Below are 26812 nucleotides of genomic sequence, written 5' to 3'. Positions count from 1 at the left end.
TCTATTTACAAAGTATGTATTTAAACACGTAAAAAGCGGTATTGGATACAGACATTCACAACCGCAGAAGACAGCTACCGAAGCTTCACTCTTGGGCTGAGGCGGAGATCGATTGGAGATTTGTACAAATCTTAGAATCAAATAAACCCAACAGCGCACACATCCTGCGCGGTTGCAGACTCCCAGCCACGTGGCCCCTGGCCCCTGCCCACCCACCCCCCAGGTCAGCGTCGCAAGAGCGAGAGAAGGAGACACACACGCACGGCCACGGACAAACAGCAGGACGGAGGGGCGGTAGGGACAGAGCCCGGCTGGCTGGAGGAAGGTCCAAGGGAAGGGGCAAAGTCAGCCCCAGGAAGGGAGGGAGGTGGGAGTAAAGGGCAGGCGGGAGAGAAGGGAAGGCGGCGGCCAGGTGAAGACGCGTGTCCCCCAGTCCCGTCCACTCGGTAACAGACATGCCCCCTCAGTGAAGTTTCATCTGAAAATAGCACCGACATTTAAATAGATACACTCGGTCAACGGCGCTTCTTTATACAAAGTCTAAAATACCAGTTTTACAAATGTGAGTAGATAAAAATCCCCATTCCAGGGGCTTCTCTTTATAGGCGCAATTTGATATTCAAAAACAAACACCATCATGTAATACACCGTTTCCCTCCTTTTCTCTCTTTAAAGGCAAGAAAGTCTGGAGGAGAGAGAGGCTGAGAAGCCGGGAGTGCGGAGGATGAGGCTGGGTTCCCTCCCAGCACCCCCCACTCCATGCGAAGCTCCCCCACCCCCGACTCCCCGCCTCGCTCGCCCCGAGTCTGTGCTTCCTCTGGCGCGCAGGGCCCCCGCGCCCCTCCCTCTACAAGCAATGGTAAGTTAGATCTTCGCTGGCCCTTTAAGGGCGGGGAGGGCAGGGAGGCTGCGGGATCCCTGCTCCGAGAGACGGGGGTGGAGTGGAGGGGACTGATTTGTGCTTTTGAGTCAAAAGAGGGGCGCACGTTCTGCGCCCTCGGAGCGCAGAGCGGTCAAGTCCGCCGGGCAGGGGCGTCCCAGGCCCCGCCGCCGCGTACGGCCTTCCCCGCCGCGGCCGTCCCCACTCCCAACTCCCGCTCCTCCCTCCCCCTTTGGCGGAGTTTGAATGTCGAGTTCAAATAGAGAACACTGCGAATCGAAAAGACCTATAAATTATAGCTTTTGCTTTTAAGAAGGACGGGGGGAAAAAAGGAAAAAGCAAAAGTTCCGATGCACATACTTGGATGAAAACCCCGCCTCGCCCCTCCTTTCCGTGCCCGGCCGGAGCCGCGGGGGTGAGTCCAGCCCCAGCTCCGAGCCCCGAGCCCTGGTCCTCCGCCACACTCCAAGCCTGGCCGTGGCGAGGGCCTGGGTGCGAAGTCACTGCTCCCAGCAGCGCCCGCCGCCCAATGCCCGCCACCGCGCCTCCCTCCGTGGGTCCCGCAGGGTGGGCCTGTCTGGCCGTGTGTCCATCACAGAGCTGGCGGCCCGCCCTCCCCAGGCAGGGAGGCTTGTCCAACTCTTCCTGGGAGGTGGGGGCCACCGTCTCTTCTCCTGGCGAAGCTAGAGGACGCGAAAAGTAAAAGTCCACCCCAACACTTTTCTTGTAAAACAACTGTCTCGAACTCTGAGCACTGACACGCAATCCTCCCAATTTATCCTGGCATTTCGGGAATGTAAACAGATTCGCTGGATTTCTTTTCTTTCTGCGGAGTAAGGAAAGGAACGAGGGAACGGGGAGATTTTATCCACATGACATACACACGATCTGCGTGTACCACACACACACCCCTCCCTAAAGTGCATTTCCTGGTGTGGTCCTGGGGAGAAACCTCCTGTCCCTGCCTGCTGGGGACGTTTTAACCTTCAACATCACACACGAAAAGCTTATTCAAGTTAATACTGTTTTTCCCTAATAGACTTCTTTACCTTAAAAAAAAAAAAAAAAAAGTGAAAAAAGGAAAACTGACCCCACCCCCCCTTTTTTCTGATTGGGGAGCCAACCTTTTGTTGGACTGCCTGGCCAATGGGAAGAGAGAGCAAATCTGGGCCGGGCCTTGGTGCCAGGAGTCTGGCATTGGGCTGTGGGAGAAGGGAGGAGGGGTGGGGTGGGCAGGCCAAGCCCCTCCAGACACTCTCAGAAACCTGTACCCAGGCCCCAACTTCCCTAGAGCCCTGGGGCAAGGAGGCCCCTCCTGCCCCAGCTCATTTGCCTGCCCCAACTAAAGCACAATGAGAGTCTCTCTCCTTTAAATAAAACAACTTCAAGAGTTGAAATATATATATTTAGATATTTTTCTTAAATAACATATTTACATCTAATAGAAAATATAACTCTAGAGATAATCTTTCCAACAAAAACTGACGGGGAGGAAGGAGGGATGAAAGGGGCTGGTGGGGGTGGGGGTCACATCAGGGACGGGACCAGCCAAAAGGCCACATCCCACCCAGAAATAAAAATCACTATGCCAAGCTCACGCTCACTCTCTCCCCTGCTCTCATTCTGGGCACACCCACCCAGCATTCATCTTTTCTCTTTAAAAAAGCCTTGGTCCGTGTTACTTTCCTTAATGGTGACGGTCAAAAAGTTTGAGGTCACGTCTGTGACCACCACCTTCTCCAGGTTAGTCAGGGAGGGGCTCCAGGACTCTTCCTCCGGGTCCCCCAGGATTCTGGCCACAGGGATCCTGGCGATGAGGGAGGGCCTTCCCCCCTGGGCCCCCATGTCCCGGTAGAGGCCCCCCACAGAGCTGGGGGGGCCTGAGCCATGTCGGACCCGGGCACCACTGGGATCCAGGGCACCCTGGCCTTTGGCCTCCAGGAAGGCAGCCCTGTGCTTTATCACCCTGGCAGGGAAGGTGTCCACAGCCAGCTTGCCCGTGGCCTCAGCTGAGCTAGGGCCGGTCACACCACACTGCACCAGGTCCGAGTCCTGCCTTCGGGCCAGCTGGATCACGCTGTGGCCGGCTGGAAACTTTCCTGCCCCGGAAGGGGTGTCCTCCAGCTTCCTGCCCTTGAGGTACTCTCCGAGGCCGGCGCTGGGTTCGCCTAAGGGCCTCTGTGAGGGGTCCGGGAGCTCCTTCCGCGGCTTGGGGCCTCGCTTCTTAGAGCTGTCCCCCGGTGAGCTGGGCTTGTCATCCACTCGGCTGGTACCCCGCTCTCGTTCCCTCTCACGTTCCCGCTCCCTCTCTCGCTCCCTCTCCCTTTCTCGATCCCGCTCCCGGTCCCGGTCCCTATCCCGGTCCCGAGGGGGCTCTGTGCGGCAGGTGCTGCTGGTGCTGGTGCTGCTTGCTGGCGGGGACAAACCCATGTTTCGAAGGCCCTCCCGGGCCCGGGAAGTGGAAGCCAGGTCCTGGGGCGAGCGGCCAGGGTAGGGGATCCGGATGCCCCTGGCTGAGTCACTTCGAAACTCGTAAGTTTTGGCCTTTGCCTTGGCCTGAGCCTGCAGGAGAGAAGATAGTATCAAGAGTGGGGCAGGGCCCTGTCCACCCCCACAGGACTCCTGCTCTAGCCTTGATCTCCTATCTTTACCCTATGATGCCTGGGAATTTCTACATGGATGCATGCATGGATGGGTGGGTGGGTGGGTGGGTGGATGGATGGGTGGGGAGGTTGTTGGAGCTGAGAGGTAGAAGGATGGGAGAAGGGGTAGAAGATTTGGCTGGAAGCAGTCATTTGCAAAAAGCACACTTTTTGCATTTGATTATATGTCCATTTGGGAGGGGGAGGGTAAAGGAATTCTAGTGTGGCCAAGCCAGTCCCCCCAGGCACGGTTGGAGCTGCTACTGACTTGGTGACATCTTGTCAGGGAACTCCCTCTTAGATTACAAATAGGCAACATGTGTGGACACCCCATTGGCTCACAGTCCTCAGGGCCCCCTTCCCACAAATGACTCAACATTGTCCACCATTGGACACTGCCAACCTACCTTGAGGAGGAAGGTTTTGGGCTTGGGTCCTCGCTTTTTGGGGCCATAGAGCTCCATCTCTCTTTCCCTGGAGAAAGAAGGAAAGGAGAAAGGGTGCGTGAGTAAAGAAAGCAAGTGGGACTCTAGTCCAGGCTGGAGAGAAGCCACTCTACTTGTTTCTAAGTGAGTGGCTGGGACTTGGAAGGGTCTGTACCTTTCCTCAAAGGCCGCCAGCAAGCGAGCATCCAGGATGTTTTCCTCCGGTTCCCATGTGCTGTACCTAAAGGGAATCAGGAAGAAGTGGGCATCAGTCCCAGGAGCAGGGTGAGAGTAGAGGATGTGTGTGTGTGTGTGTGTGTGTGTGTAACTTTTCTCATTGCATTGTATTGTATTTCAACGTAAAGGCAAAAAGAGGAAGAAAGAAAGCTCCCGAATAACTGTATGGGATTGAGAATTGCATATAACCTACTTACTTCTGCGACCATCCTTTCCATTTCACGAGGTATTCCATGCGTCCCTGCGGGTGCAAAGGGGATAATGTGTGTGCATGGGGAGAAATGCATGACGAGGATACAAGAAATGCATGCGAAAATGCATGCACCAGATGAATGCTCGAAACCCCGCCGCAAAAGGCACGCGCCCGCTGCATCACCCCTGCACCTAACGCTGCACAAAGTGCATGCACCGGCATTCATTCCCCACCCCGCCCCCCACCCATGCAATCCGTGCATCGCTGCAAGTCTAAGGAAAGCGCTTGGGCTCAGAGCCGCCGCCGCCGCCGCCGCCGCCGCCACGGCCGCGGCCGCTGCTGGGACCTGGGGGAAGGGAAGCTGGGCTGCAGCAGGGGGAGGGAACCCGGGCCGGGAGGGGAGGGCCCGGCCGCACGGAGGCCTTAGGCCCGGGGGCACCTACTTTCCGTATGCGCCGCTTCAGGAGGGCTTCGGCCGCGAACACCCGCTCCCCCACCGCTGAAAGCTCCATGTTGACTCGCCGCTTCCCCTCTTGGCCGCTTCCAGGAGCAGAAAAGCAGCAGCCAGCGCACGACAGACCATAATACTCTCCCGCTGACGTCAGTTCTCCTCCCCCTCCCGGCGCTCTCGCTCCCTCCCGCGGCCCCCCTCCCGCGCTCCTCCGCTCGGCCCCCTCCCCTCCGCCCAGCGCTTCCTCCCGCCCCACGTGTTGCTAACGACGTTGCTAAAGCCGAGCGGCCGGAGGCCTGCGCCCCCGCACGCTGATTGGACGAGCTCCGAGCCACGCCCCTCTCCCTTTCTCCCCCGCGTTGCTACGTGACCCGCGTTCCAATCGCCAGGGGGCGGAGTCCGCGGCGACTCCAGAGACGGAGCGCGCAAGTGGGAGGGGGCGCCGCCGGAAGTGACGCCGCGGGGAGGGCGGGCCCGGCCGCTGTCAGTCTGCTGGGCTGGCGAGGGGGGCCGGCCGCCCTCTGTCCTCGCCGGGGCCCCCTCCCCCGCCACCAAGTTGTCCCTCCGGTGTTCGGCGTCCCCCACAGCTCTCGCTGGGATCCCCGCGGCGATGTCAGCCCGGCTCCGCCCCCTGGCAGACCCCGGCCCGCCCCACCCCCACCGCCCAGGACTCGCGCCCTCCCCTCCCCCCGCCGCCCGCGCCGCACAATGCACAATGCACAGGTGCTGGGGCGCCGCGGGCCGCGCCCGAACCCCGAGAGCCTGCGGCGCGCCCTTCGGCCCGCTTCTCCCCCGGCCCCCGCCCCCCGCCCCGCACACCCGACCCCCGGTCTCCATGGCAACTTCCACCCCCCACAGCCTGGTCCCGCTAACAAATCAATGTGCCTGTGTCTCAGGCTCCTGTCGAGCGGCCCTGCCCTCGGCCACCCTCTGGGCCCTGCGAGCCGGGCTGGCTGGAGCGCTCCTCCCCGGCTCCGAAGCCAAACACAGACCTGGTGGAGGCCCGGCTGTTCCCTCCGGAGCCCGCCTGCAGCCCGGGACCCCACAGAGGATGTCGCGCGGCTTCTTCCTGCCCCCCCGACCGTCCCCGACGCCCGCAGCCACCTGCCCCTGCCCTTAGCCCGCCCTGCGCGCCCCCGCCAGGCCCTGGCACCGAACCTTGCCTGCCCTGGTCGCCCCCTGCCAGTGGCCTGGGTGGGCTAAGGGCATCTGGGCAGAGCCGGCACGGGATGGGGTGCGCGACTGGGGCTGCGTCTGGTTTCCCCCGGACCCCGGCCCGCGCACTTCCTGTCCACAGCTTTTCCCAACGTGAGCGGCGGACATCCTGCGAGAAACGCCGGCGCGGGAAGCTGGGGGACGTCGCTGGGTCCAGTGCGGGCTGGGCGAGAGGGTCTCACGCGCGAAGATGGCGGGCTCCTGGAAAGGGACAAGGGCCGGCCGCGACCGCTTCGCCGTGCGCACACACGCACGTGCCCCGCCGACCCTGCCGCCAGCTCGGCTGCGGGTGACCCGTGGCGGGGGCGGCGCTGGGGACAGCAGCCGCACTCTGGGTCCAGCTCCCTCCCACCCTGTTCTCTTATTGCTCAAGCTCCAAATCACAACTCCCACTCCTTGGAACCCACGATTTAGTTCAAACATCGATGATCAGCCTGTCTGGAAGCGGTTTCCTTTGGCCAGAGATGGGGTGGAAGAAAGAGAGGCGGGAAAGAAAGAGAGGCAGCGAGAGAACGATAGGAGGAGAGAGAGAAGCAGCCAAGGAGTCTGACTCGGAGAGGCAGGAAGCCCAGAGCGGAAAACTGGCCTCCTGTCCAAAGTGAGGCGCGCGCAGACGGCGGCAGCCGCGAGGTCCTCGACCCGCGGCGGCAAGCGGGGCGCTTCGCCCATCTTCCCTCCCGGTCCTGCCCCAGCCCCTGGAAACACGGGATTCAGGTTTTGGCCTTGCTCCGAAACTTCACAAGGTGACCGCTGGCCGAACAGTCCCATCCCTCCGGCCGTTCTGTCTGAACGAACAGCGCATCGGGGACGCTCAGATCTCTCAGTGACCCTCGCGGGCCGCCCGTGGGAGGCCGCCGACGGCCGCGTCCTTAATCATAAAAAGTCATTCCCGGTAACAAATAGTTTCGTCGGCCGGTGCCAGCGATACAGCTGTTTCTGTTTAAGCTTAAATACTTTCCAACAGTTTGGGCAGTAAAAATAAAGTCGGCCTCAGCCGCCTATAAGTGTCTGGTTTCCCCGCCCAGAGAAAGCCCACCCTCCGCCCTGGGCCCGGGTCGCTCTGCCTTTCCCGCCTGCCCCCTCTTGGAATCCGCTGCCCGCAGAGGATTCGGCCCCAGCCCCGCACCGGCCGCCTCAGCTCCTCGGGCTGGCTTCAGGGCCACTGTGGAAGTGGGAGGGAGGGGGCCTTCCCGGAGTGGGCTGGGGGGACCTGACCCGCCTGGCCTCGCGCCCTACCCCCACCCCTGGCAAGCTCTCACGCACCCGCGAAGAGCGGTGGTTTTCCTTTGGATATGGTTTCTGGAACCGGGTTCCCGGAGTTGTGCTTGCCCTTGATGCCTTTACAGACCATGGGGTTTGCACTAGGCGTGCAGGAGATGGTTTCAGTTTCTCCCCGAAAAAGATAGCTTTAGTCCTTCCTCCATGCATTCTTTCCATTTTCCTTCCTTCCTCCCCTCCTTCCCTCCTTCCTTCCTTCCGTCTCCCTCTCTTTCTGCCTCATTCTCCCTTCTTTGCCTAAATACCTCTGAAACTTGAAGAAATGAAACCCCTGATGCTGGCAGGTGCGGCCCCCTCCTCTGGATATGGTCTTAGGTAATTATCTTAGCTTCCCCACCCAATTCTCCACCTGTCTTCGTGCCTGATGGTGATTATTTCGGAAATGCTTGCTCTGAACAAAATTATCACTTGCAAAGAGTCTGAGTTTGCAAACGTCGGGGAATCCTGCAAAGCCTGTGGCAAAGGTGGAACACCATTCAGAAGGAAAGAAGAGGCATAGAATAATCTGAGGGCAGGGAGCCTGGCTCTTGTCAGCAGCAGACGCTCTCAGTCCCGCCAAGGAAGGCAAGGAAGGATGAGTACGTCTCATCCCTGCCTGGCGCACCCCCTGCCCCCCAGCTGCCCGCGAGAGAGCAGCGTTGCAGGGGCTGTGAAAACAGGTCACCGGGCAACTTCACTCCTTGACAATTTGGAGACAAAGCGGGAGGTGGCGGTCTGAGAAATGGGAGCCCACCTCCCGGGCTCTGGCTAGGTGGGCACGGGAGGAAGTCCTGTGTTCCGGGAGAGGGCGCTAGGAGAGGGGGCTAGCATGCATGGGTGTGGAGCGGGAGGAGGTCTGCAGTCATTCCAGCCGGGTCTGAACCAGACCAGAGGACAGGTCAGCTGGTGGTACGGTCTTAGGAACCCACAGAAAGAGGATCCTTGTTCCCCACCTTTCTTATCGAACCCCCTTCCCCGACTGACTAAATTCTCGCCACCTCTCTTTTCTCCACACAACCGCTTTCCTAGTTCAAAGTTAGATAATTGCCTTTCCCACCTACACCTCCCAGGAGCAAACAAAACAAAGTTGTAAAAGACAAGACACGCTACTCTTAATCCCATTGCTCGGCGGTCCGCTGCTGAGGCTGCGGCTGCCAGGTTTGCGTGCGCCGCCTCTGCAGTAAATAAGGTAACTGCTTCCTATTACTTTAGCCCCATATGGCTGCAATTTGAGTGTCTTTAGAGACGGTGCGTGTGTTGGGGCGGAGGATGGGGGGAGTGAAAGTGGAAATCAAATGCTCTCAGATCGCATTTTTATGAAGGAAATTGTCCGCGATTCTCTTAACAGCCACCCCCTCTCCTGAGACTAGCTGCCCCGTTTCTTTGTTTACGGAAATGCGGGCTCCCGCCCGCCTGGGGACACCTGCTTCCCAAACCCCTAGGTCTCCGGCCCTGTTCCGCACTCTTCTGGCGACCTAGGCGCACGCCGGCGACTGCCCTTCCCGACAAAGGGTCTGCGACCTGCTCCCGGTAGCCCGCCCTACCCTCGGCCCCAGCCTCTAAAAGGTGCCGGGACTCTGCACTCGATACTGCAACCTCCTGAGAGCCCGGAGTTTGGGGGCCCTCTTAGGCCTCCCTGGGCCCGCGGCCCAAAGACTCGTCCTCCGGGAGGGAGGCTGGAGGCTGGCGCAGTCCAAGGAGAGGGGCGGACGGGCCCCAGCGGGACGCTGGGCTCCTGGGTCTCGGGCCAGGCAGACAAGCCCTAGCGCGTCCTCTAACTCGAGGATGAGGCCGGCCGGTTCTTTGGGAGCGTTTCAACTCCGCGGCTTGGCGGGCGTCGGACCTGCCCGGTCTTGGCTGCGGACGCGGGCAGATTTGGAAGTCAACCATTTGCCTCGGGCGGGCCGGCAGTGAAGTGAGCGCTGACGGCTCCGAGGCGTGGCCTTGTGGCCAGTGGCTTACCTCCCGCGGCCCCGGAGCCGGGCGGGCGTCCCGCAGCGCTGCTTCCCCGACGCCGAGCTAGGGCTGGGCGCCTGCCGCCTGCTGCGGGAATGCCGCAGGGTGACCCGACATTCTGGAAACTGGTCCCAAGGCCCAGCCTGGGTGACTGAAAGTGAGGTTGTCCAGGTTTCTGGCCTTGGTTCTCGCCGCTAGTTGTTCCCAAGAGCAAGAAGCTCCCACCTTTCCTGTCCCACTTTCTCCTCCCTAGGAGACATCCACAGATCCTTCTTGTTAGAGAAGCACTAAAATAGGCTGCAAAGAGTGAGAAGGGGCTGCCTGCCCACTCTACAGGAATCTCCCAGAAGTCTGCACACATTCTAGAAGCCACATTTCTGCCTTAAACCCCAGAAACTGAAACCAGGCCCCCTTCCTTCCCCTCCACAGGAGGAAAACATCCCCTCAGAGTTAGGCAACATCTATTGCTTAACTAGTTGCCCTGTATCTAGTGCCTGCGTTATCCCAGTTAAGATTCACAACAGCCAGGTAACATCAGTTCTACTACCCCCATTTTCTAGATGAGGAAAGCGAGGCACCTTGGGGCCAAGTCACTTGCTCAGGGGGACGCAGCAGGGGTTCTGCCTGAGAAGCCCTAAGCTCAAGTCCCTAAAGCGCCACAGCTGGGGCTTTGGATCCTTGTGAATTTCAGCTCCTCCAAGGCTTGAGGAAAATTCAAGAAAGGTCCAGTGGAGCCTCCTGGAAGCGCAGAGCAGTGCTCCAGCAGGAGGACCCCTCGGAGCCCTTGGCAACAAGGATGAGGCTGGAACAATAAAGACGGGAGGGAGTTCTAGGGGCCGATTTAAGTAAACTGGAAGCTGGATGTTGGTGGGCGGTTTTGCTTTTTTTTTTTTTTTTATGGTAAAGAACAGTGGCTAAAAAGGTGGGCTCTGGGGCCAGCCTGCCTGGTTTCCAATGCACTTGCTGGCTGTGTGCCCTTGTGCAAGTTACTTAACCTCTCTGTGTTTCAGCTTCCATAACTATAAGAAAAGGAATATTAGCACGTTTTCCCAACAGAGTCCATGGAGGGGGGGTTCGATGAGATATGGAAGCACCCCCACACTGTCAGGCACAGGCAAATGTTCAATAAATGTTCAGTATTACTGTTGTTGCTGTTATTGGTGTTCTGAGACCAGAACAAGCTCGTGGGACCTAGTGATTCTGATTTGAGTGACTTTCCCCAGGAACCCCAGTATCAGCCTAGGCTGTCCCTACTTCTCCATGAGGGGCACGCCCAGTGAGGGTGCTCGACGGTATGCGGCTTAGACGCAGTTTTGATTCATTCCTTGGGCATCCTGACCGGTTGGGCCAGGTGGGCTCGCTGGGAAAACGCGCTGGCGTCCCCTCGGAGCACCGAAGCCAGGCGAGCTGAGAGGGTGCGGGTGCCGCTGGAGCACGCGCACAGCGCGCGAACCAGCACGCATGCGCGCCGCGAGCCGGCCCCATTTCCCACTACCGCCCCCACCCCGCGCCCCGACCCCTGCACACGCACACCCAATCCCCGCACTGCTTGCTGGTGCTGCTTGTGTGACCCGGTCCTAGGAGCCCCAGGCGCCTTTGGGGAGCAGAGAGGGGCGGTCCAGAGTTGGGCCGGACAACCACAGCCTGGAAGGAGTCCGGGAGTCCTTGGGTCTGGGCGCTCAGTTCTCATGGTCTGGTGAGAAGGGGCTCAGATGGCACGGACTAGGCACAGCCAGGGACGGGGACTGCGAGAGGCGAGGGGAGGCCGGCGGGGTGTGGCGGCAGAGCAACCTGGGACAAGTGGGCGGCCTAGAGGTCAAGGCCTTGGAGTCCCGTCCGAGAGCAGGACGTTATCAGAAACCCCCAGCCCCAACCCCTGCCTGGAGATGCCCGGGGCTCACCGACTCTGTTCCCGCATCACCCCGGGCCCTGACGGCTCAACCCGTGGGCAGCAGGCTGTGGTTCCAGATGCCCCGGTGGAGAGTTTGACCCCAGATTCTGCCTGCACTGACAGCCTTGGCCTGGCGGTTACGAGCCACCGTTCATGCGCGCCCCTCCTCACGTGACCCAGCTCATAGGAAAGGCAGGAGCACCAACCCTCCCACGGCAATACACGGGGAGAGGCTGGACGAGTCAAGGAATGATGGCACCAGAGCCTGGGCACAGAGAGGCAGCTGCACCTCCTAGGCTCCCTTGAGCCGGAGCTCAGCCAGGGTGGGCACTTCTGCCTCCAGCGATGTTGAGTGCCACAGTCCTCACGCCTCCTCCTGGACCACACGCGGCTCTCCAGAGTCCCAGGGAAGCTCCAGGGACTCCTCGGACTCCGCCTAGCGCTTGTTGTTTTCTCATTTCCTACCCCGCCCCCATGCAGAAGGAATTGCAGCGACTTTTTTGCTGGGACGCCTGGACCTCAAGTCAGTTCCAAAGTGGAGGTCTCTCAGCCGGTGCCGTTCCCTTGCGAGGCTGTTAACGCCAAGAGCCACAGTCCAGCTTCCCCTTGTAGAGATCAGAAAATCCTAAGTGCAGGGCCTGCCGGGTCATTCGAGGAGGCACAAGCTGCGGAGGCCAGTCTGGGGCCTCTCGCAGAACCGCGGGGAACAGAGGCGTCTGCCGGGCTGCCTACCCTCCGCGAGAGTGGGCCACGCGGGCGGCAAACCCGAGGGCAGACGTTTGGGAGCGGACCGAAAAAACGCGACGGTGCCGGCGAGCTTCTGGGCGAAGACTCGGCGTCCTCCACTGTGGTCGACGCCTTTCCTTGCAGCCCCGGTACAGGGCTTCCTCGGTGCACCCCTAGCCGTTGTCCCGGGAGAAGGCTGTCTGGGACCCGACGGGGCTCGACTGGCGTCGAGGCTCAGTGGCCAGAGCGCGGCGACTCCGCGCACGCCCAGAAGCCGTGTTGCCGGTTCCGGGGCTTCCGGAAAGCGTGGGGCCAAGCGGCTGCTCTGTGCCCGCGCAAGCGCCTAGCTGCCCGGGCGGGACCTTGCTCTCTCCGGCCGCCCTCGGCCGAGGGGTGGCTCAGCATCCCGGGGACGGACGCAGACGGCCACTCGGCCGGGACACCCTCGGCCCGGGAGCCGTGATGCCTTTTCTCTCTGCAGCTGAAGCCTCCGATTTGCTTCCCCGCCCTTCTGTAGGAAATCAAATTCAGGGAACATAGTACCGTATTTACCCGCACAACTTCCTCCCTTGACATTTTGCACTCTCGAAGTTGGGGCAGAAGTAATTATGCAAACATCTGGGGCTGTCCCGCGCCGCTACCGGCACCGTCTTATTCATCCTGAGAGCCGCACTACCTCATTTGCATAATAATGGCTTATCTAGAATAACACAGCAATCAGAGGCAAAATTAATTTTCTTCAGCTAGTCCTTAAGATCCTAAAACAGAGGAGGTTTATGGCAAGAAAAGCTGGTTTAGCAGAGGTTATAGGGTTCCTGACCAGGACCAAGGAGAGAGAAAGTTTAAAGCAGTGGAAATGTGATGTTCACGCTGAGTTTCTGTAGTTTTCTAGTTTCAACCTCAGAGCTGTTACTTTTTGGCCAAACGGATGAAGGGCTAAGCCACCGTGGAAGTCCCAGCAGACACCCCCACCATCACCCCATCCATCCTGGAAGGTTCGGTGGCCCTCAAGGCAGAGATATGGACTGTGGCTGGGGTATTGGGGCAGATGTTGAATGTGATGGGGTGTGGAGAGGGTAGATTGGCAGCCTGCTGAGGATTAAGGGGGTGTCCTGCAAACCAGCTCCTGGGTCTGGGTCTGGACCCTCCAGGGACTCAGTTCCCCACCCTTTGAACAGATTGAGCCAGAGCACTTCCTTGCTCTGGGATGGTCGCCTCAGTCACCGAGACGGCAGAAGTCATTGAATTCAAAGCAGAATAAAGGGGTGCGTGGGTGGCGGTGGGGCACATTATGTGGAGGAAACATCTTTTATACATTAAAAAATCTTCTTGATCTTTTTTAATATGAAGAGGAGTGGGAAGAGAAATCCACAAATAAATATGGTAAATGAATTTGGACCAGAATTGTAATTGCAGGGCCACTTTTAGAGCAATTCCTTGCTCCAGAGAATTTTTGCAGTAAAACGTGTTTTCTCCGAGGGCACCATTCTCACTTTTGCAGTCATAGAGCAGAGTGAGAGGAGCGCAAAAGGGCTCTGCAGCATCTCCCCTCACCCCTCTATGGATGAGAACGTCCTCTCTCTTGGAAAAGATGCAGGTTTTACGTTTAATGAGAAGGTGCCCACAGTTTAGGCTTGCAACTAAGAAGTTTGGTATCATTCTTAAGTTCTTTTTTAAAAGAACTTTTAAACAGTTCAGGGTTGCAGGAGTAAGCCTACGAAGGAACCGCTGTGGGTGGAGCGACCTGTGGATGAGATGGGCAGGAGGAGGAAAAATGGGTAGAAGATCTCTGTGACACCTTCATATGCTGTGTTGGTGGGAAGGGAGGAGGGTGCCAAGGGACTGTGGGGCCTGGAAAAGGGAGTGTCTTTGGAGAGCCGGGCTGCTGGGTTGGGACAGATAGGCCTCATTTTATCTCCTTCCTCTTCCCTCTGTGATCATTCCCACTGCTCTTTTGAGGCAGTCTCTAACTTCTTTACACCACCCCCATGGTGCAGCCTGACTTTAGAGGTATCATCTCCTTTCTAATGTGTGTGTGTGTGTGTGTGTGTCACAGAGAGAGAGAGAGAGATCAAAGATTCCCTAGGGTAAGGGGGCGCTCTGCGGGAGGAACACCCCAGGATACCTGAAGACTCCAGCTGTCCCCAGGTATTTTCCCAGCCAAAAAACTCAGGGGGAGCTGGGATTCCAGGCCTTCCAGTCAGTCCCAGGTTTCTCCCTCAGTTTCTCCCTTTTGGAGAGTAGGGAGGACCTGGGATGAAGAAAAGAGGAAGTGGCCAGCAGGGAGGCCTGCAGGAGTTGTCAGTTCTCCTGTTCCCTGAAACCTCTTCTCAGGTCTGCAAGACAGGATCTCTGGCGGACCTCATTCTCCAGCCTGCCCCGGACATTATACGAGCTCTGGGAAGAGGTGGGCAGTCCCTTGGGGAACTGTCCTCTCTACCCTACCCCCACTCTGTCCCAAGCTGAGGGGAGGAGTTGGACCTCTCCTCTTGAGGGGGGCGCCATTCAACCTGGAAGGGCCTGAGCCATGGGAAGGGTACCCACTGGATAGGGGTGCAGGACACTGGGCTTCAGCCTTGGAGTGGTCTTGCAGCTCCCCAGTGAGGGACAGCAGGATGGGTACAGTTCCGTCTCAGGAGTCAGGAATGTCTAAGAGCATATCCCCAAGTCGGACCCTCACTTGCACAAGTCAAGTGTGCAAGCCGAAATGAAGAAGGTGGACACAGGTGGGCATGGGGGAGTTGACGGTCTTCAGGAGCAGGTGTGGCTGACGCTGGTGGAGATCACAGAGATGTGGTTCCCAGGGTGAGGGCATGGAGTGTAGGGAAAGAAAAGCGGAGAAAGACAGGAGTGGATGTTGGGGGAGATGATTTGCCATGGCAAGACAGGGCAAAACTGAGTCGTTTTCTCCCACAGCTCCTGTTGGGTCCTTCAGCACTTGCAGGCTAACCCGGGTGCCTCGCCAGCTGCCTCTCTCAACACTGACTGCCAGTCCCTTCAAATCGTGGGACTAGGGGCCCAGTGGAATCTGGGGAAGTGCCTCACATGCTTGCACTGCAAGGTCAGGTCTCTCTCCTGGAAATCAGCGTTCCCACCTGCACAATGGGCTGGTTCTTTCCAATTTTGTTGCTATGACAGGCATCTGTAATGGACCCACAGGTGAGTACTCTGGATCCCAGGAAAGCAGGACTCCATACTCCACACACACACACACACACACACACACACACACACACACACACACACGCTGTTTTTCCAAGATGAGAAAGGGGTCCTAGGCTGTTTCTTCCCCAGCTTCTGTGGGTTCACATATCCCCTTCCCTGGAAGGAGAGTTTCTGGGGCTGTCTACACGGCAGTTCTGAGGATGCCTTGGGAAGTGGGTGTGTGAAGGGTTGCAGGGCCCTGGACTGTCACGGGGGACAGGGCAGGGCAGAGGGTGGAGCTAGGCAGGACTGGAAGAAATTATGCAAGGGTAGGAAGGGGGTTGGATCTGATACCCACCAACCACTCACCAGGGCATCTGCTAGGGAGTGCTGGGAACACCTGTTTCTACAGTGGCTCAAATGGACGTGATGTGTTATGGTGTTTGTATCCCATTTGGTATCTAGCCTGGCACAAGAGGGTGTACCAGAGTGCTGGAAGTGGACAGATGTAGCCACCATCCTCTGAGTGAGGGCTGCTCTGAGCCAGGCGTTGTGCTGGAGGCTTCCCGGATTCTGCTTCTATTCCTCATCAAAACCCTTAGAGGGAGGCTTATTAATCACATTTAAAGATGAAGACACAGGCTCAGATGATTAAGTAACTTGTTAATGACCAAGTTAAGTCACAGGACAGAACTCAACCTGAATCTGTCACCCAGGAGTTGAAGAGCCTAAGGGGAGGTTTCAGGGTAGCTCTTGCTGGTGTGGAACCAGGAACTTAGGGGAGCCGGGCATGGCTGCGCTGCTCTAGGGTTTGGAGCTTGGTGTGAGAGAGCAGCCTATGGCAGTGTCACTGGCTCTGGCCAATTCCAGCCTTTGGCCGGACCAGGAGCTTAGCAGCCTGAGATCAGAGACCAACTGCCTTTTCCAGCCTTTGCCCAGCTGCTCAGGGAGTAGGACTGACTGAAATCAATGGTAGTCAGTTTTAAGTCCCCATGCTAGGGCTCCTGGGTTCCAGGATTGACAAGCCACACTGACACAGAAGCCCATGCCTGGGCTGCTGCTGAGATGCACCTGCATAACACAAAAAACAGTGGATTGGGAATGAAACCCAGGCTTGCTCTGCCCCTGGCTAGCTGGGTTACCTTGGACAAGTCTCTTTCTCCTAACCTGTTCTCCCTGCAAAACCCAGCATTCTGAGCAGGCAGCCTTGGAGCCGCCAGTCTGGTCTCCATGTTCGACACCTTGAGATCATTTGTGTAGGCATATGGGGGTTTCCCTGAACCTTTTGGAAATACTTGTTAAATACTGAGTGCTGACCACTGATGCACCTGCCTAGGGCAGTACACAGAACCCTGGAGTTTGTGCCTGCCCAGGAAGCTGGGGACTCCTAGGAATGGCAGATTCCTGTCCCACATACACCAGGTACTGGCCACCATTTTCCCAATGACGCCAGGCCCAGAGCTACCAAATACCTACCTAGGAGACCCAGGATGGCAAGAGGAGGACCCCGGGGGGAAGGCTTGTGTGACTAGACTACTATTCCGGGCTCAACTCTGGCGAGGAACAATCTAAGGCTTGCTCCTCCCTCCAGCTCCACACTGCTGGCAGCATGACTGCAGCTCAGACTAATTCCAGGTACATTCTATAGGTGGCATCATGCTACTGGAAATGGCCTCCTTGGAGGGAGAGGCTCTCTTGTCAGCATCTCCAGGCACTGGGGAACCGAGGCAAGGTTGACACAATCACAGTCTAAACTGCGCAGAGAGGGACACCTGAGGGGCGATAGGTATGTGCTGGGGGACAGTACTCTCCATATTAGGGGCCACTGCTCCAGGTGCATAAGGTTCTTCCATGCCATCCACCGGTGGAGCCTTGGGACCTGTGGGTGTCCGGGGGTCTGTCCTGCCTGCTGCCACCGGTGGGCAGTAAAGGCCTCAGTCTGTACCTGGTGGGGGTGCTGGGTGGGCTACCACCAGGTCTACAACAGCATACACCTGCACCAAGTCGCTGTGCCACCAGGCTGCGTGAGAGAACTGGGTCAGTGCACCACGTGTCCTAGCCACGGAGGCCCCTCCACACTCCCTGGACATCCTGGGGCCACTCTCACCGCCCAGACCCTGAGTCTGCAGGGGCAGCTCAGACTCCTCTTCCGTGGGCAAGGAGACCAGCCAGAAGTGAAGAGAGGGAAAGCAAGTGGGGTGTCCTGTTCGAGACGGACATTAAGGTCACCAGCACAGGCAGATGTCAATCTGACCAAGGCGACCAGGATCTCAGAAGGCTTCATCCAGGACCCACCACCCCTCTGACAGAGAATCCCTGAGATGACTCCTCCCTCGCCCAGATCCGGCCCTGATGGCTTCAGTCTTCCGAGCTGGGGGGCCTGTCCCCTGTCCCCACCAGCCTCTTGTAGCCTACCCTCAAGAGCAGGGCTGGCTCAGCGAGAGAGAAGAAAGGTGTGACAGTGACACTTCTCACCTCTCCCTTCCACCACCTGGCGGGCTCCAGGCCGCCCGAGCCTCCAGGGCACAGAACCAGTGGGTCCTCGTGGCCACTGTTTCCGGCCTCCTGGCGCTGCGGCTCCACGTAGCACTCGACCGGCGCCCCCACCCCCACCCCCCGCCCAGACCCTAGGGTTTTTCCTCCTCTCTCCCCGAGGCGTTCTGCTTGGTTTGCCGGGATCCCAGGCCTCTGCTCAAACTCAACACGGATTGACTCACATTTTTTTAAACAAAAGCAATTATATTTCAATCCCGGTTCATCTGCATTTGCACCTCCAAACGGGGGGCAGGGGAAGAGGGAAAGGGGGGGAGCGCGGCGACGGCGAGTGGCACCTTCCGAGCGCTGCAGCTGGCCGGGGTGCCATTGCGCCGGCCACATCTGGCCCGGGCTGAGCGGCGGCCGCGGCCCCCTCCCCGCCTGCTCCCGGGGCCGGCGCCCCGCAGCCCGCTCGGCGGCGCGCTCATCGATCGCCGGGGCCGCGGCCGGGCGAGCGGAGAACAAGGTATAGCCTGTATTTAGGTTCCTGCCCTTATATGGCGATGTGCGCGAGCGCCCGCCGAGCGGCCGCACCATATAAGGGCACGCGGCGGGAGCCGGGCTGAGCTGGTGCGCGCTCATTGGCCCGCGCGTCTCTCGGCAACCGGCTCTCACGAGTGGAAACCAGCCAGCCGCCCCCGCCCGCTCCCCGCCCGCTCCCCGCCTCCTCCCTTTCTTTCTCCCCGGGTATCTCCGCCTCTCGCCTCCGCACCCCCTTCGTTGCTTAACCCCCCTTTTTGCCTGCACCCTCTCCCCAATTTTTCTTCCCGCGGTCTTCCTCCTCCCCTCTGCCTCGTTGTCATTCTTCTCCGGTGGCCGCTCGGCCTGTCCTCTCCCGCTCCGCGCACGCTCCCACTCCCACCCCACGCACCCCCTCCCCAAACCCGGAGAGCAACGGCGGAGGAGCGGGAAGGCCCGGATGCGGGAGGGGAGCGTGTGTGTGCGCGCGCGCGTGTGTGTGTGTGTGTGTGTGAGAGAGACTGTGTCGCTGCCGCAGTAGCCGCTGCAGCATCAGGTTCACTGCGTGCACGCACGGGGCTCTGGGAACAGTCCGAGTCCGCCCCCCACCTCCCCCCAAGATAATCAGAGCAATTAACTGCAAAAGAAATGTGCTTCCGAGGCTAGGGATGTGCTAAACCATAAACAGCTCTAGGTACCTCCAAATTAGCATCTCCCAGGGCGTCCCTTCGGGCTGGATTTCTGAATGCAATCATAATAATGGTAAATCGATGTCTCATTTAAAGGTTACTTTAAAAACCTGCCAATTGTTAAGCAAAAAAAAAAAAAAAAAAAAACCCTGCGTGTGGGGAGAAAAATGCAGTAGAAGAGCCACTCTGGGGTTTCCAGGCAGAATGCAGTGGAGCGGGGGCTGCGGGTTGGTCAGGTGCCCAGCGCCGGGCCCACCCGCGGGATGGGAGCGGGCGGAGAGAGAAGGCGTCGCTTTTCCTCTGGGGATAAGGCTCTCGATCGCCTCAAACTCAGGCAGAAAGGGCACTGCGGATTCGGGGACGCCTCTCGCCCCCTCCCTAACCCGCCGAGGCGCGCGCACGCGCACCTATGCACAGGTGTCCGGCTGACCCCTCTGGGGCTGTCACAGTTCCGGCGCGCGTGTTCTAGCGACGCCGTGGCGGCCAGAGCCGTCCTCTCGGGGACCCACTCCAGTCCTGAGGTCACCCAAAGGGAACCGCTAAGACAATGGACACCCTAGTGCCCTTAGGGACTGTGCCTGTGACCGAGCTCGCCTCTAGGGCTGCCGCCTCCGGGAGGCGCCCGGCGATGCCCCCTGCTGGGCAGCCTGCGCCTGGAACACCGCGCAGGTGGGGGTCGCGTGGGAGGGCCAGCTAGAGGGGGGGATGGGGACCAGGACGCTATGACCAGCGCGACCTCCGCCCGTCTTGGGCATCCTCCCTTACCCTCGCCCTCCTTCCCTTCGAAATCTCAAATTCCTTAACCTGGTCCCTCCCAGAGGAAGGTGGTGGAAGCGGGCACTGCCAGGGAACGAGGGTGCGAGATTGGGGAGGGCGCTGCCTGCTGGATCGAGTTAGCTTCGGCCGCCTCCTCCTCGCTGTTTCTGCGGAAGGAAGCGCTGTGGCGGCGGCAGCCCTTGGTGCCAGCACGTATCCCTCCCTGACCTTAGCTGAGATTCGCTGTCGCGGTGTTTTGCCCAGCAGAAAGCTGTTTCCTTCCAGAGTAGGGACTGGGGGGTGCCTTCGGGGCAGAGAGTTTGCCTGGGTTTTCGCCCAGCTCTGAACCTCTGCCATTGAGACCTCTCCAGGTCCTGGAAAATCCATGGATACCCGGGTGCTGCCTCTTGGTGCCCCCGAAATGCACCATCCCTGTCCCGCTCTCCCCACGCCCATTTAGCCAGGTCGTTGATAATAAATCCCCATCTTCAAGTTTCTGCTTGCTTAGGTACATGGATTCCTCCGCCCAGGTGGGGGAGGGGGAATGCGGTCCCCTGGATGTCCCCCGACTTCTCTCCGCACAGGGACTTGTCTGAAGTGCGCCTTTTCTTCTCTGCTCTTAAACCTCAGGAGCAGAAGCGCTCTCGAATCTGGAAACCCCTTTTCCTGACCTGTTGGCTCCTGGTCCCTGGCCCTTGCCCTCTTATACACTGAATTTGAATTTTCCAGGCACTGCTGGTGAAATCAGAAGAGTCGAGAATGCAGCTGGCGGAGAGGGATGAGAGAGAAACTTGCAGATAGGGAAAAATAAAGCACCAAGTCTACAGACACACCTCTCCCCTGCCGGCCCGGCCCGCTGGGGCCTGGGTTCCTTTGGTTTGGGGAAGTGGGGCTACGAACCCACGCATCTGTGCCAAGGGGTCCCAACTCCGGAGCCCAATCCCACCCACCAGTCCCCTGTGCGCACTTTTCGTTTATTTCTCAGCAATCTCAGTCCTGGAGTTCCTGGAGCGATTTCGTCCCCTGCCCTGGTATGCTCCCGGGCTCTGCCCTGAGCCCACGCCCCAGGCCGGGTGTCCAGCTCGCCCTGAGCTCCCCTTGGGGCCCGGAGAAAGGTGCTCGGGCCCGGGTGCTGGGGAGCGGCGGTGTGGCCGCCGGCGCCTCTTCGGCGCGGGTGGCTCTCGGCGGGGCCGAGGAGGGGGTCGGAGAGCGACTCCCCGCCGAGAGGAGGGTGGACGCCCGGCACCTGCTGAGCTGCCGCGGTGGCTGCGGTTTATGGCGCCCGAGGATCTACCCGGATCTTCTCCGCGGAGTTCCGGGCTTGGCTTGTCTGTAGTCGGCACGCACGCAGCTTTGTTATTTGTTATTTTTTTATTTTTCTGCGGGGAGCATCGGGGCTAGCTGGCCCAGCTCCAATGCCGGAGGGTTCGGAAGAGACTGATTTCTAAATGGGTGGGGGTGGCACACGGTCACCGAGGTCAACACCCCATTAACATTTCCCCACCCGAGCGCCGCGACCTCGCGAGGGCACCGGGCACCGGGGTGGGGGTGGGGACAGATCAAGGGCGCCCTTCCTGCTCAGTCCCCGGCCGCCCCCCACCCCGTGCCCTCTCTGCCTGCAGGTAACCGCCCCTCCCCCGCTCGCCCCGCTGCCGCCCCCGCCCGCTCCCCCGGGAGGGTCCCTGCGCCCGGCGGAGCGTCCCCAGGCGGGCACCGAGAGCGGGGCTGGGGGCTGCGGCGCCCGCCCCCGCCGGGGCAGCGTGGCGACTGGCGCCGCTTTGGCAGCCATTTTCTGCAGCTGCCGCGGCCGGGGCTCTGCGGAGTGAGGCGGAGGCTGCAGCGGCCAGACAGAGGCGGCGGGGGCGGCGGGCGCGGGGTCACCAGCGGGGGGGCGCCCGGCGGCCGGACGGGGGCGGGGCGGGCGCTGTCGCGGGTGCCCCCGCCCCTCCCCCTGCTGCATTGCAGGCAGAGCGGGGCCGCTCCGCGTGGCGAGCGCCTGCGATCCCACCCTTTCCCCGCCATCTTGTACCCCGGCTGGCGCCTTCCCAAAGCGGAGCTGCCGCAGACAAAGCCCGCCCCCGGCCGGCGGGGGCCCCTGCAGCCCACCCGGGTTGCGCGGCCTGGGGGCCCCGAGGCCTGCACCCTCGCCCCGCCCCTCCCGGGGGCCGAAGCGCCCCCCCCCCCGCCCCAAGCGGGGCTCTGCGTGCGGCGACCACTCACCCAGCCCCAGAGGGCCGGCCGAGACCCCCCCTTCCACTCCTGATCGCCAGACTGGACCTGCGCCCAAGCCCCACCACCAGCCCACCCTGGTTGCGGGAAGGAGCCGGGGTCCCCACAGGCGCGGCACAGATGAGGGCTGGGGACTTTTTCTAGCTCTGGGTTCCTTCTCTCTTCTGATGGGGTTGGCGGGGTCACTAGCCCTGGAGCCCCCATCGCCCCCTCCTAGGGCCAGCCCCACGCGCGCATTTTCCCACGGAAGAACCGCGAGAAAGACGGCAGCGTGGGCGGCTCTCGAGACCTCCCCCCCTCACCCACCGCCTAGCAGCTGCTGAAACCTGGAAAATTGGGCACTCCATTCTCTGAGATGGGAGCACTGTCGCCTCAATCCCCTAGCCCTCTCGGCCCGTTCCCTTGACGCTCCTACACAGGAACGCGGGACCTAGGCCGTGGGCTGCTGTGTGGGGAGTGAAGCACCTCTTAGCCCAGAAACACCGAGAACCAGGTGCCTGGAAGCCTATGTTATCAAGTGCTATGCCATTCCTTGGTAGGAAATTTGCCCCCAAAGATTCCATGTTCCTGTCTTCAAGTCCTCAGGCCTGGCATTGGGATGGGAGCACCCACAGTCTTGTCCTCAACAACCGATTGTATTCCTGGGGACAGCTCAACCCCTGGGGAGCACGTGGCCACCAGCTCTGCCGTCCTCCTCCTCCTGATACCGACCCTAGGAGTTCTCGTGCCCCAGTCTACCTAGACTCCCAGGAGCGTCCAGCTGGAAGGGACAGTGGTGAATGAGGAAACTGAGGCTGGGAGGGGGGACGTGATAGGGTAAGGCCTTTCCTAAGACTTGTGGCAGAGCTGCCTCTTCACCCCACCCCCATTTCTTTCAGATGCGGAGATCAAAGCCCAGGCGCACCGGTGGGTCGCGAGCTCACTCCTCCAAGTACACTTGGCCAACCTCGGGGAGCCCGGCGGCAACGGGAGGGGCGCGGGCACCTGGGGGATGGGGGTGGGGAGCGGCCAGTCTGCTGGTCCACACCTGAAAACAGGGTTTCCCCTACCGGATGCCTGCCGTCCCCCCTCTCCACTTGGCGGGGTCGCCTGCTAGGGTCGGGAAAGGAAGCACCCCGGGGCGGCCTCTCCACCGCCGCCCTCGGGGTTCGGTCCTCCCCCGCCAACTTCTGCCAGTCCGCGTGGATTCCGAGCCCGGCTCCGGAAACCAGTCTGACCACTTCGCCCATTTCCCAAGCCTCCCCGGGCGGCGGCCGGCCAGCTTCCAGGGTGCGGTGAGCCAGGCTCGGCCGCCGCCTCGGCCGCGCTGCGATGAATGGATCTGCCCAAAAGGCCGGCGTCAAAGCGACGCTCCCGCCCGCGCGCCCCGGGCCTCCAGGCCGCTCCCCGCCCCGTGTCCCCCATCGCGAAACGGACGATTGGATGCTCTGCTCCAGGGCTGGGGTCGCCTGTCCCCTGCCGACTTGGCGCAGAGCCGCCTTCTGCACCCGGCCCCGTGCCGCCCTGGGGTTGCTTACAGCCGGGCTGGGCCACCGAGCTGAGGCCGGAATCGAATGGCGGGCCGCGGAAAACCGCCAGGCCCGCAGGGGCGGCGGCGCGAGGTCCCAGAAAAGCGCCCGGGCAGCCCAAGGCCGGCCTCGAGGGGACGGGGGCGGGACAGGAGGGAACCAGCTGGCATCGGTGACCGGCCTCAGCTGCCCGACTGCGGTGTGAGGGTGGGCATGTGCCCCCGCAGCCACCCGCGCACGGGTTTCCAAGGCGCCAAGAGCAATTCACCAGGTCGCTGCAAGAAAGCAACTGCTCCCCCACGTCCAGCCAGCCGCCCCGTCCATGAGAACCACCTGGAGGGCAGGACCCAGTGCCCGGGTACCACCCGCGACGTGGCGACGGCTCTGGGATGGCACAGGCTGGTGCGTGGCCGCCGGGCTGTGGTCTCGGCCCCTGTGCGGGTCTGCGCTTTGGAGGCCGCCGGGGTCGGGGGAGAAAATGACCCGTGGCGCGGGGCCAGGCCGAGGGTCGCGGGAGGGCTGGCAGGCGCGGCCGCTGGAGGGGCGCCACTCGCAGGGCTCGGTCAGGCGGCCCCTGCGACTCCTAGTGCCCGGCTGGGACACGCGGGGCCAGCTTTGCGGAGTCAGCAGGGCTGAGGTGCGCTGGGTGCCCTCCCCCCCGAGCCCCGCCCCCTTCTCACCCCATCTCGCTTTTTTGGGATAAGAGAGTGGAGCCGTCAGCACCCACTGGCAGTGTCGGTGTTGTGCTGGGGGTTCCTCCCAGACCAGCCCACTCCTCCCAGTTTGAGCTTGCGATCCATCTCCACTCCCTTACGGTTCCCCTTCCCCGTAACTAACCTGCGGAGGGGAGGAGGTACTGTCTGCACTTGTGGCGCATCTGCCTCCGCACAAGGGGCCTAAGGGCTCGCTTATTCTTTCTAGGCCAGGTTGAAAGGTTTTGAAAAGCAGGTGGGGGTGCCGGGGTTGGGGAAAACAAGAAAAGACACTGCTTTTTTACCCCTTGCGAGGCAGAGCTGATCTCCTCTCAGCAGTTGGTGGGGGGCGGGGCGGAGTTGAGTAGGAGCGCAGAGCTGCAACAGGCCCTTGTTGAACAGGCCGCTGCATAGTGAGGGCTGGGGGCACCCCATAGGCAGGGCAGCCCTTCTGGGAGGGAATTCCTCCTTAGGCGGGAGGTGGACCTGAATGACATCTATGACCTCCGAGATTCCGAATTTTCAGGGAAGGAACCAAATGGATGTAAGGCCCTCGCCTGGGTTTGAATCCCAGTTCTGGCCTTCATTCCTCCAGGCCTCCATTTCCTTGTCTGCACAATGGGGCCATGGTGAGAACTCTGAAATAACACCAACTGCCTGGTGCTTGGTGGGTGCCACATTACAAAAGCGATGGGAAGGAGGGCCTTTGGTTTCCATGTCAGTGTCCCTGCCCCACAGTCCCTGTTGCCATCCTGATCATGGAAAACTTCATTTCATGCTCCAAATGTTCCTCAATTCCTTGCACTGTTCTAGGTCCTGCACCCAGGCTGGTATGTAAAAGGTGCCCAGAAGGCCCCATGCATCACCAGCATGGAGGCAGCAGCGGAAGGAAAACCAGTGCCTCTGAGAGTGGGCAACTGTGCCCCATCCACCTCCTCTTCTTCTTGGAGATCTCAAGATAAGACAAGAGACATCAACCTGGGATTGGGTTTCTGGGGACAGAGTAAAAGTGAGCTCCTTCTGCCTGTGTAGGCAGCTTCCCCCAGTGCTGGGATAGCCCAGATCCCCTCCTAGGAGCAGCCCATGCAGCTTCCCCCAGTTACTGGGATAGCCCAGATACCTTCCTAGGGGCAGCAACCGAAGAAGGAAGGGGACAAAATACCAATGACCAGAAAGAAGAAAGAACTTAGCCTCAGTCACCAGCCACTGGGAGCTAGATGGAAAGCCCTCTGGGACAGTTTTAGCAGGAGCCCTCCAGAGCCTGAAGAGACTGAAGGTGGGGCAGGAAGTTGGGGAAGAATTAGAGCAGTAACCCTGGCCGCTTTTGGCCTCACTGTTCTGCACAATGAGACATTGCTCATCTTCACAGAACCGTGCCGTTCTGGCCATCTGGCATCCTAGACAATTTTCCACTTTCTCACAGTATCCAGCCATCCAGCCATCTAGCCTCCTAACTACTTCTCTCTGCTGGTCCAGCCCCGTGCTCAGGGTTAGGGATATTTTTATGAATAAAACAGACATAGCTTCTGCCCTCGTGGAGCTTACAGCGTGGGGCGAAAGGAGACTGATCAAAATGCCACACACATGTAATTTACAATCTTGGGATGCTCCAAGAAGGGGAAGTGTTGGGTGCCACTGAGAACATTCACAGAGGTTAACCTGGGGCTGAGGTGGAGGAAAGGTCAAATGGAAGCTGTCTAACCACACTGGGCTTCTGGCTTAGGATGTGTAGGGCTAGCAGCTCAGCCCATGAGGTTGTGTCTTCAACTTGGGTATTGATGGAATAGCTGTAGAAACAGAACCACCACGAAGTGAAGATGGTGAAGGAAGATCCTCTCATCAGATTGTGATTGCAGGACAGAGGAGGCTGCAAGGACGCTCAGATGTGAAGACAGGTGAGTTGCCAGTTCTGGAGTGCAGACATGGTTACCAGCAGCCTCTGTTTTGGAGACTACTCTGAAGCCATATTCAGCTTGGGAGTCCTCCTGCGGGGCTGACCCAGTTCTGGAACAAACCAAGGTGTTTGGGTCTGAACCAGGGCCTGAGTGGATCCCATCCCATATCCAGCTGAACTGTCTCACTCAGTCTGCATTGAGTAGCAGTCCCAAGAGGAGACAACAGGAAGAAGTGCTGTTCCCCAGTGATCTTAGATGCTTCATCAACTAAAGGGTGGGGCTCAGTCTCATGGGTCTACCTGTAAAATGAGAGTGGTGTCCCAGAGTCTTTCCAAAGCTCCTTGTGGTGACTCTATGGTCCTAAGAAACCGTGCACTTTATAGGGTTATCTCAGTGCACAGCTGATGCCTCTGATGCAGGGGTGGCTGTGACTGTGCTGTCACTCCTATTGGGGAGGCGTCCTGGCCAGCACACTGTTTGCACTTGATGACTCCCTATAGCAGCTGCACAGCACTGCAGTTAGGAGCCCAGGTCACATGGATTTCAGCCCCGGCTCTACCACTCAGTAGCTGTGTGACCCATGACTCCCAAGGCACCCATTTCCTCGTGGAGGTAGTAATAGTATATATAACTTCAGTTTACCACACGGATGAAAAGAGAACACATGTAAGGGTTCCTCCGCAGCACCTGGCTCAGTGAGCAATCTGTAATTGTGAGCTGTTGTCATTAAGAGGCCGTGGGAACTCTAGTCGGTGGTGTGTATATCCGGGGTGGGTGTTGCTTCTGGCATCTCTCCTAAATTCAAGCTGATGATGAAAGTCATCAGAGGGAGAGAACAAAATGCCCCACAAGCTATGACAAAAGGAATCTCTATTTCATAAATCGGAGAAAAGGACAGAGACCAAAGCCAATAACTAGTGTTTAAACATGCAGAGAGAGAAAGAAAGAGAGAGAGAGATGCTTCCTCTGCCTTCCACTATCATGGGCAGGTGGGAAATACCACTGGCCCTGGGGACCCTGGGAAGGTCCCTG

The 26812-nt window shown here is 59.7% G+C and overlaps 1 protein-coding gene across 2 annotated transcripts; it reads right to left on the bottom strand.

The window, feature by feature from the left end:
- On the bottom strand, positions 1–9631 carry CBX8 (chromobox 8). Of its 2 annotated transcripts, none has more exons than XM_010373793.2 (5): positions 4821–5001; positions 4382–4425; positions 4123–4188; positions 3930–3996; positions 1–3442 (listed from the first exon to the last, which is right to left on the bottom strand). In XM_010373793.2, exons 1-5 carry the CDS (start codon positions 4887–4889, stop codon positions 2525–2527), a joined length of 1164 nt encoding a protein of 387 aa, XP_010372095.1. In that variant the 5' UTR covers positions 4890–5001; the 3' UTR covers positions 1–2524. The 2 variants fall into 2 exon arrangements, with proteins under 2 accessions (XP_010372095.1, XP_030780042.1); XM_030924182.1 differs by lacking the exon at positions 4821–5001 and adding an exon at positions 9263–9631 and having other exon boundaries at positions 1710–3442.
- Between the last annotated feature and the right edge of the window lie 17181 nt (positions 9632–26812).

The sequence above is a fragment of the Rhinopithecus roxellana genome, chromosome 19 (genome assembly GCF_007565055.1).
Source record: "Rhinopithecus roxellana isolate Shanxi Qingling chromosome 19, ASM756505v1, whole genome shotgun sequence".
Classification (NCBI taxonomy): Eukaryota; Metazoa; Chordata; class Mammalia; order Primates; family Cercopithecidae; genus Rhinopithecus; species Rhinopithecus roxellana.
The sequence above is the reverse complement of the archived record's forward strand: the minus strand, read 5'-3'. Positions and strand labels throughout refer to the sequence as shown.

Excerpts from the sequence above, each read along its gene's own strand:
- CBX8 (XM_010373793.2), bottom strand. The coding sequence starts at position 4,889 with ATGGAGCTTTCAGCGGTGGGGGAGCGGGTGTTCGCGGCCGAAGCCCTC. Across the intron at positions 4,426-4,820 it reads TGAAGCGGCGCATACGGAAA|GGACGCATGGAATACCTCGT; the intron begins GTAGGTGCCCCC and ends TTGCACCCGCAG. Across the intron at positions 3,997-4,122 it reads CTGGCGGCCTTTGAGGAAAG|GGAAAGAGAGATGGAGCTCT; the intron begins GTACAGACCCTT and ends TTCTTTCTCCAG.